At 30.9% G+C, this 9,644-nt stretch overlaps 1 protein-coding gene across 2 annotated transcripts; it reads right to left on the bottom strand.

Moving 5' to 3' along the window:
- Window positions 1–4,236: 4,236 nt before the first annotated feature.
- On the bottom strand, window positions 4,237–8,793 carry LOC127098648 (protein ENHANCED DISEASE RESISTANCE 2). Of its 2 annotated transcripts, none has more exons than XM_051037294.1 (19): window positions 8,434–8,793; window positions 8,172–8,246; window positions 8,045–8,098; window positions 7,891–7,956; window positions 7,744–7,805; window positions 7,525–7,652; window positions 7,378–7,424; window positions 7,181–7,284; window positions 7,003–7,098; window positions 6,858–6,922; window positions 6,667–6,741; window positions 6,429–6,575; window positions 5,905–6,270; window positions 5,539–5,816; window positions 5,372–5,422; window positions 5,134–5,277; window positions 4,951–5,046; window positions 4,754–4,855; window positions 4,237–4,685 (listed from the first exon to the last, which is right to left on the bottom strand). In XM_051037294.1, exons 1-19 carry the CDS (start codon window positions 8,572–8,574, stop codon window positions 4,593–4,595), a joined length of 2,190 nt encoding a protein of 729 aa, XP_050893251.1. In that variant the 5' UTR covers window positions 8,575–8,793; the 3' UTR covers window positions 4,237–4,592. The 2 variants fall into 2 exon arrangements, with proteins under 2 accessions (XP_050893251.1, XP_050893252.1); XM_051037295.1 differs by having other exon boundaries at window positions 6,667–6,738.
- Window positions 8,794–9,644: the final 851 nt, after the last annotated feature.

Raw genomic sequence — 9,644 nt, 5'->3', positions numbered from 1 at the left:
ACTTTGACCAATTTTTAATGTGGTTATGTAATGCGTACATGTCATCATCCACATTTTTTATTAGGGAGACTCTCCTACTATGTGAGGGTCATGCCCCAACAACATTTTCTTGGACAGGCGCTCCTTGGATGAGAACAGATTCCACATCGCGTATTTACAAATATATCAGTACAATTTAAATTTAAAAAATCATCCTAAAATATATGTCATTCCTTTTGATGTGTATTATAGTAGTAAATCCTCAACGCCGTTACACAAAATTCAATGTAAAGTTTGTCACATAACATCAGATAATATTTGCCTATGAAGAATAGCATGTGAATTGCATTAATGTTTTTGTGAGATAATTTTGTTTTTGTTGAGAAGGTTACATATTAACTTTTGTGGGCCAACAGAAGCATAGCCTTGTCTGAAAGCCCAAAAGATGTTTGGAGTTTATGTAGAAAAATAATAAAGACGCAACTAGTCCATGTCCACACCACAACCAGAAAAATGACAAAAACAGGGAGGGGGTGGGAAGCAAAGTAATAAAAATGATGATGATGGGCAAATCAACATCAATGGATTATTGGCTCAAGCTACCGACACTTTTCACTCATTCAATTTTCTTCTAGTTTAAATTTTCTTTGCAGTTTGTTTTTTGTTTTTATGAAATTCTTATCATATTATTTGAGAACAATGTGTTTCATTTCAATAACTAGCCGGTGGATAAATGACCATACAAGGTGACGTGCTTTTCAGATTTTGGAGTATACAAAAATGATCCTATTAGGCCTTGCAAAACAAGTATTTTTTGGAAGCGTTCCTTCTTCCATCCAAATGATGAAAAGAATCAGAATTGTAGCCATTTACACAACACTGTTATCATATTCAATTCCCAAGAGATTGGAAATTGCGGTGAGTTGCGAAACCTTTACTTGTATCAGAACTCTCCCTCAGGTTCAATTTCGACTCAAATTGGAGAACTTAACAATTTGAAGAGCCTACTCATATGGCCGAACAATATAGTAGGTAGGTACTATTCCAGAAGGGCTTGGAAGCTGCCAGGAAGATGATGGTTCAAGAGATTGAGGAAGATTTAGAAAGTCCCACATCGTTTGATTTAAGGAATGTTTAATTGTTTATATAGTTGAAACAAACACTTATCTATATCTAAGTAAAGCTTCATTGGACCACACTCATGTTTTTCTTTTATTTATATTAAATAATATCAAAAAATATTATAAAAAACAACTCAATTAAATAAAAATAAATTTATTAAAAAAAATAAAAATAAAAATTTATCCTAGCATTATTTTTTATTATTTTAAGCATAGTATCTAATTAAGAGTAGATTGAATGTTTTAAGTTTTAATTTCCATTCTAATAATTACTCCCTCCGTTCCTTTTTAAGTGTTCATTTCTGACTAAAAAATTGTTTTTTTAATTGTTAATTGTAAAGTTCAAGGTAGTATTAATTACAATTTTGTCAAAATTACCCCTAGGTAATGATTATAGAGGGAGAAAAAGTAAAATGAATATAATATATAATTAAGAGTATTATAAGTAAAACAAGAATTATTTTTTAAAAAGTAACAATAATGATTAACTTCCTTGGTATGTGTAAAAAGTCATAAAATTACCCTTTAAAAAGGAATGGATGGAGAAATATTTTAATTCTTCCTTTCTCTTTTTAAAAAATATATATTTACATCTCATTTAAGAGTATTTTTAATGACGTTTTGAATTGATGATGTGTCATAATTTAAGTATATAATTTAAGATTTTAGTCTCTATTTCATTCTTTCGTTGAAATATTTTTTTTAAATGTAAAATTATAAAAATCACTTTTATAAAAAGTTGCATAATATGTCACACTTTACATTTATTTTAAAGAACACACCAATACACGATTATTATATTTTATTGAAAATGCATTCTTTTTTTTTGTTATTAATATAATTTTTTTAATATTTGTGAATTGATTAACTAAATCAATTATTTTAAAAGTGTAAGAGTACAAGCTTAAATACAACTAGATAAGAGATTTCAAACACAAAGAGGAAGGGGTTTGAGTTATATTATTTAGAATTCAAGTTTATTTTAAAAAGAAAAATCTTAAAATTGATTCATATTAGTTCAACAGAGATAATACGGTAGAGAAGAAGAAGAAATAATAATAAATGGCAAAAATTAAAGAGATAGAGTTAGAGAGAGTGTATTACAATTTATATAGGTTCTATCTACCCGTTAACATATTTATGTCCCTAAGAATTTCCTCTTGAAAGATCCACTTAAAATGAGTCATGAGCTTTTAAGGTAGGCATAAGAACCTTCTAGAGCAATAATAGATCAATGAAATCATTTATTTTAAAAATCGAAGACATGTTTCATCCCATTTTTATATCCTTCCCATTTTTAAGTATGAAGCATTTGTATTCGAAGACATTTAAGTGAGAAAATATTTGGTTTACTTCCTTTGTATAACTCATAGGAAATCTTCTTTATTACGGGTCTTATTAAGACATGTTTCATCACATATCAAGCAATGTTTAGTACATAAGCCCAAACATGCTTAGGAAAATTTGTCTCATTAAGAATCGTCATCGCTAGCTCTTCGAGAAATCTATTTTTTCTTTCCACTATTCCATTTTGTTGGGGAGATCGTGAAGAGGAAAATGTGTGTTGAATATCATTCTCATTACAAAAGTTTTTGAATTTCCTATTTTGGAATTCTCCACCATGTTCACTTCGGATTGATGCAATGCTTAATCCTTTTTCATTATGGATAACCTTGGAAAGTTTTTAGAAGATAGAAGATAGAGAGTCAGTTCTTTGATAAAAACAATGATGGGGTATATCAAGAGTAGTCATCAACAACTACAAGAGCATATAAATTTCCAACAAAACATTTGGTTTTAGATGGGCCAAAAGATCCATGTGCAAAAGTTATAAAGGTGGATTTGTATAAATTATATTTTTCCGCTTTAAAAGAAGTCCTTACTTGTTTACCCATTTGACACGCATCACATAACCATAACCGCTTCTTTCCAAAACTTAAGTTTGGCAGGCCAATTACTAAGTTCTTGCATACCAACTTGTTTAAGTGGTCCATGAGTTATTTATCACTTTTACTTTGGCAGTCTTCATCTTCTAAATCCATGTTTCTAACATTTGTAGCTCTTAGAGCAAGACGTTTCTTCTTCGTCTTGTCACTTTCCTTATCATCAACAAGTCGTTTAAGCTCCATCTTGTGTTCTAACAATTTACCAAAAAGAGCGGCCAATTGTCTATATTATGATGAATATAAAGAAGATTGATAGGTACTCCACATATAATATTGTGGAACATGAGTGATCTAGACGGGATTTGTCACACCTACATATATGAAAATAATGTTTATGAACTCCTTGATTGAGTATGATTATAAAATGCATGGTGGTGCTCAAATAAATCAATATGAGATATTAAATTTATTTGTTATCGAGTATATTCAGGTATCACTAAATATAATATTTGATTATATAAGGATTACACATATAATGTCGTTTGTTCAATATAAATATCAGAACAAAAGGGTAATTATACACATGATCATTATCATAGAAAGATTAGGTTAAATCACATTATTTTCTCGTTATTTGCTAGCAGTGATGTGTTTTTAGATATCGTTTGTTGTTATATATAATATTAAATAGATGATTTAATTTTATTGTCAATATTACGAGAACCTATAGACTCAGCTATATAAAATAATGATAATGGAATGAATAATTAAATTAAATAAGATTTAGTTTAATTATATGTTGATATATTATTTAATATATTAACACAAATATAATTTATTTTATTAAAGATGATTTACTTAAACAAATGATAATTGACAATTAATTAAATTAATTCTGATTTAATTTAATTAATATTTTATTTTATTTAAAGAGCTTAATTACATATAAATAATATTAGGTTTATTTTAAATAAAATAAAATAAAAAACAATTAAAGTTTTATAAACTCTATATATAAATAGATGAACTTTTTCACATATATATCATAGTTGTCATATCTTCACCGAAGACAAATAGTTTGTATTCTACTTTGCACTCGCGTGGACTATATAAAGACGTTAGTATTTTTCACATTCTTAATTAAAGTTAAGCATATGTATTCGATATTTATTATGGCTTCTTGATCCTCCTAGATTAAGGAGGAAAAAACTATGGACTCGAAGAAAAAGAAGAATCTGAAAGCCACTGTCTAATTTAAATCAGGCTCAAATAGCTTTATCTATTTCACTTTTACATATTCAACGCAAGGAATCAACAAAAGAATAGGTCATTTTTTCATCATATCATATAAGAGATACAATTAAATAGTAACTTTCTTTGCAAGCAATGTGATTAACCTCAGCAAAATCTCACAGGAAAAACTCCTACTACACCACCAATATCTGGACCAAACATGAAGCATGCAGGGACACAAGTTCTTTAACAACATGTACCACTCTTCATCCTTTTTACTTTGTGTTTTTCCTTCTTTTTGCTGTTGTTAATACTATAGGAGACACTCTCAGCTTCTGCTCCTCAAAGATATCAAGTTATTTCAAGTTAGAAGTTAAGTATTCACTGCAATTGCTTTGGTTGCATCCATATGATTGAGTCGGCATGTTCCGATGAGGACTTCAGGAAGCTCGTCTTGTGTGTTACCCTGCACGTTATACACTGTCAGTATAAAAAGTTTTACACCGTCAACAAATCACAATTAGTTATCGTTACCTGTATCAAAAATGCAATTTCTACCACCAAATTGTTCAGGTATCCAAGAACTAGGCTCGCCACTCCTCTTGCAACCGTAGAAGATCCAACATCGATGTCAAGCTAATAACACGATTCACACAATTTAAACTTTAGCATATGAAATAAATGAAACTTTAAACTATTAAGGATTACAACGATTTTGCAGTGTTAGTAACCTCTAGATAGTTCTTGCCGCGAATGTAGTTTATTTCTAGCGCTTGTCCGATCAAACATGCTTTTTTCCCGACACTTTGCTTGACTATCCATGATCCCTAAGAGAAGAAAATCGAAAGGGAATCCAAATTTATACTTGTCACAAACTTTAGAAATGTATCTCAAATCTTAGACATGTAATTAACCTTGGAAATATATGGTATGAGCTTAAATCTCGAGTTTCTGTAAGTATCATCTCCTTCAACAAAGCTTTGCAGTAAAGGATTGTCTTCTAAAGGAGTTTTCATCATGTAATAGACTGCGATGTTATACATGGGACTCCCCGGCATCTGATTCAGACAAGAGTATGATAAAGTAAATTAACGATATGATACTTAAATGCGATTAACATAATAAATAATCATGATATGAGTTCAAACTCACTTGTATGTTGATAACAAAAAAGAATTCTGGACCACCTTTCGCTGCATATTTCTGAATAAATCCAAATGTGAAGTGCGTAACGTAAGAAATTACAAGCAGTAATATTTTGAAAATGATAATTAAGCTATCTAATAACTCAAGATGCAAATGAAAGAAAAATAAAATACCTGGACTATGGAACCGGGACGACTACACAAATCGTCTTCTCGTCTGTCACACCGGAGCCAATCTGCGCCAACCAATTGCATCAAGGTGTTGGTTGCCTTGACCTTTGTATGGTCTTGTAAATAAGTTTCACCTCGAACCAAAAACAAAGATGGATCGGAATCGGCCCAAGTGCAAGGTAAAGTACATTTTGGATCTTTTGCAAGAGTGAATCCATAAGAGCATGATGCACTTTCCTCCCTAGCTGCCTCTTGCAAGTCGATGTAACCCTTCTTTTGAACTGCAACATATATGTTAAAAAATTTAAACTATGTTCTCGTAAAATCATTGAAAAATATTCTAATTGAGAAACTTCGATTAAAACTAACTTGCAAGATCGTGTAACTTTTTGACCAAACCAGCAGCTGACGATAGTCTGGGTTGGGGCACGCCGATTTGTTCTGAAGACATGTCCGAGTGCCATGGATTATCAAAGTGATCATATTCTGTTGATTCAGGAACATCAAAGAACTCATCAGAATCATTCAATCCCATTAAACTTGTGCGGCCGCGAATTTCTCTGTCGTCCACTTCATCTTGCACTTCCACAAGTTCATCAATGGGCCTATTATTCTCTTCGGAAACTTTAATCTTAACATCCTCCTTTACAGTAATTGGCAACCCAATATCTTTTGTCATTACAAGAGACTCAGACGAGTAGTTTCCTGCTTTCGTTCTATACAACTCTCTTAGTGCTGCAAACAAAAATCATTGTAAAAACTCACATAGTATCGTATTCATATATGTATAAAAATATGCGAGTAAACTACATATAGTAACTAGTAGTAAAGATTGCGCACAAGATCATAAAATACTTTTCTCATAATAAATAGATAGACAGATAGATAGATACCTGCAACTCTCTCAAGCATACGGATGGTTATGGATTTGGCAGATGAAGGTCGCAAATCTAGTTTCCATAATCTCCAGTCAATAGCAAGCATATGTCTTACAACTGATTGAGTTCCTTTGTTTACAGGAGTCACCACAAATCCTCCACCTGCCAAACGTCACAACAAAGAAATAAAATTAAGTTAAAATGAAGGTAAAAAATAAAGAATAATATATGGAAAATTTAAAGCATACATTACTTTTAAGGGAAGCTCGAACGTAGCCATTCTTGGGTGAGCACTTGGAATGATACACGGAATGATACAATAACACTGCTTTTTACACAATCAAAGCAAAAAGAACAAAAAAGAGTTAACCGATGAATGAAGCACGAGTTTATAATCACAAGCATAACTACAGCTATTACTTCATATATATATAGTGGTAATACCGTATGTGCCATCGTCCTCTCTTCTCCAGTATCTTCGTAGCAATAAATCTCTTGGTTTCATACCCCTACACATATATGATGAGATTATATTGATACGAAAATTACTAGTTATAATAACATGTTTAATGTGTGAATTAGTACGTACCAAGGTAGCCAATCGTTGTACAATTGCAGGTAAATGATATCTGTATGACCATCTATATGATCGACAACACTGCCTCGGTTTATACAAAAGTCCCATCTGCAAACTTCGCTCATTAGTACTCCCTCTTATTGTATTTGGTCTAAATAGAAACACAAAGTGATTGATTTGAACGACTTACTCGGTTCTTGAGGGATCAAGAGACATTAGAGTATGAAAAATGGCCTCTGAAGTTCCATCAACCACGCCAACGGCCATTATTGCTTGTTGATCACCCATCCGTTGCTGAATGAATAATACCAACAACAATTTTCACTTTTAGAAAACAAGATGATCCTAGTACAAAAACAAAACATTACCAAGTTAGTAGCAACTTACCCTTCCATGCGAATCCCAATATTTGGCTTCTTTGAACATCCTTAGCCCTGCACACAAAAAAAAATCGACTATCATATCCACATTAAGCCACTGGCTTTATACGAGTGTAGTACTTATTTAGAATCTAGGTAGGTCCTAAAGCTTCACCATTTTGACAGCCAAAGATCTTCCACGGAGAAGGCGCAATAACATCAGTGGTCATAACCTCAGAGTATGCACATGATTGAAAACTCAAATTAGAGTATTTCCAATCTATGCTTTTCGTTCCTCCATATCTGTTTCAACAATGCCTTACACATTAAGCAGACATATAAGAAGAACAAGGAGAAAGTACAAGGATTCAATATTAGAAACCAGTTGATATACCGCAAAGATGAATGCCGTCTCTTGTGACAAGCCACAAAATTCTTAGCTGAATTTGGATTCTCCTGAAAAAAAACATACAACAAAGAGAATAAGTTTCTTGCCATGAAACAAACCTTCTACTAATTTTTAAGGCAGAGAGTGTCGAACCTTCACAGCAGCTTCCTGAAAAGAACGTATCCATTTCGCAGCTTCTTCTGAACTACTTGCTCCCAACTATAAACATGAAACTTAAACCATGAATTAATCTAGTGAAAAAAATAATTTTTTTGTTAAATATATAGTTTTGATACAAATTACAAACCTTAAGCTTATCCTTTTGATTTGAAGCATTATATATAGTGAAAATAAAGAACACCTGCACAATGCAAACAAAATTGTTAATTCAATCAATTGCTCAAAGAAACAAAACGCCATTAAAAGTTTCTTACATCTTTGTTGATGCTCTCCCTTCCATTGTCAGTAACCCTAATGAAGGAATCTATCATTGCACTTCTAATTGGCTCCTGAAAATTAATAAACAACTTAATCACAACCAAAAATGGCAACATCATTACCAAAAACAAGCAAAAACATAAACATTCTTAAAATTGATGCGCACAAATGATTAAACATGGGAAAATCTGAAAACGTTAACATAAAATTTTGAATAAAAAATGGAAACATTTTGGATTGATAGGAGAATTAATATACCTCCATTTGTGAGGAGGGTTTGATATTGAAACTTGTGAGAACATTATCTTTGAGAATGAAGTATCTTTTACGTGAGTAATGCTGACCAAAGCGACTAGAACGAAATAGATAAAGCCACCCTTCCATTTTTCCCTCCTTCATTTTGGAGAAATTGAGAAATGGCACTGTCTGATTCTTCAAAATTGCGTTTTAGACGCAAAAAGGGAAAAACTTCAGGGGCTCTGTTAAATGGAGATTGATTGATCCTCTGATCCCGATGATGGGAATCAGAGAACCAAAAATGAAATCACAGTGACGATGATTCTTTGGATGTTATTGTTGTTTTGCTTCCTATGTTGCCGGTTCCAGAACAACTAACTTTCGCATGTTTTTGCGATGTACATGTACGAGAATACTTGAGTTTACGATATTGCCCTTTCTTTCTTTTGCTCCAAAGCCATGAATATTCTTTTTATTCATTTAGACCATGTTTTTTATTTTAATTTATAAATTTTTATTTTAATGTAAGATTATGTAAGATTATATATTGGCTGTTAGAAAATGATGCATGCGAAATTAATCAAATAATCCATATTTTAAAAATTAGATTAAACTGATTGTTGAATCGAATAAATTATTAAATTAGTGATAATTGATCAGAATCTATTAAAATCAATAATAGTAAAAAATTAAAGACGTGTAAATTTTTTTTTAGAATGACATCTCTTTTTATATTTTCTTTTAAATTAAAATTAAAATATAAATAGATTTTGAATAAAATTTATTTAAAATAACTTTCTTTTCTTATAATTAAATTTATTAAATACTAACAATTATTTTATTATTCAATTTATGCTATAATTAGATTTTATTTTAAAATTGTATATTTTATTGCGTGTGATGAATATATTTAAATAATAAATCTATAAAATTATGATATTTTAAAAATATAAAATTTTGTAAATATTAATGATTTTTTAAATCATCTAATTTGATTGATTTAATAATTATATAATTGTATAATAAAAATCAATTTATCCAACTGAATTATTCAATTAAACTATACCGTTCGACCCAATAATCCGTAATTTAACCAACAAATTTGTGACTCAGTGCTATCAAAGGGTACGATTTTTAAACACAGTTTATAATTACAGTTTAGGTTACATTTATGTAGCACACGAAAGGGCAGCATGGTAATTGATGGTGGTCCTGGTTGAAATGCTGAAATA

This window comes from Lathyrus oleraceus, chromosome 6 (assembly GCF_024323335.1).
Source record: "Lathyrus oleraceus cultivar Zhongwan6 chromosome 6, CAAS_Psat_ZW6_1.0, whole genome shotgun sequence".
In the NCBI taxonomy this organism is placed as follows: Eukaryota; Viridiplantae; Streptophyta; class Magnoliopsida; order Fabales; family Fabaceae; genus Lathyrus; species Lathyrus oleraceus.
This window is presented reverse-complemented; position numbering and strand designations above follow the sequence as displayed.

Excerpts from the sequence above, each read along its gene's own strand:
- LOC127098648 (XM_051037294.1), bottom strand. The coding sequence starts at position 8,574 with ATGAAGGAGGGAAAAATGGAAGGGTGGCTTTATCTATTTCGTTCTAGT. Across the intron at positions 5,278-5,371 it reads TTTTTGTTATCAACATACAA|ATGCCGGGGAGTCCCATGTA; the intron begins GTGAGTTTGAAC and ends TGTCTGAATCAG. Across the intron at positions 4,856-4,950 it reads GCGGCAAGAACTATCTAGAG|CTTGACATCGATGTTGGATC; the intron begins GTTACTAACACT and ends TCGTGTTATTAG.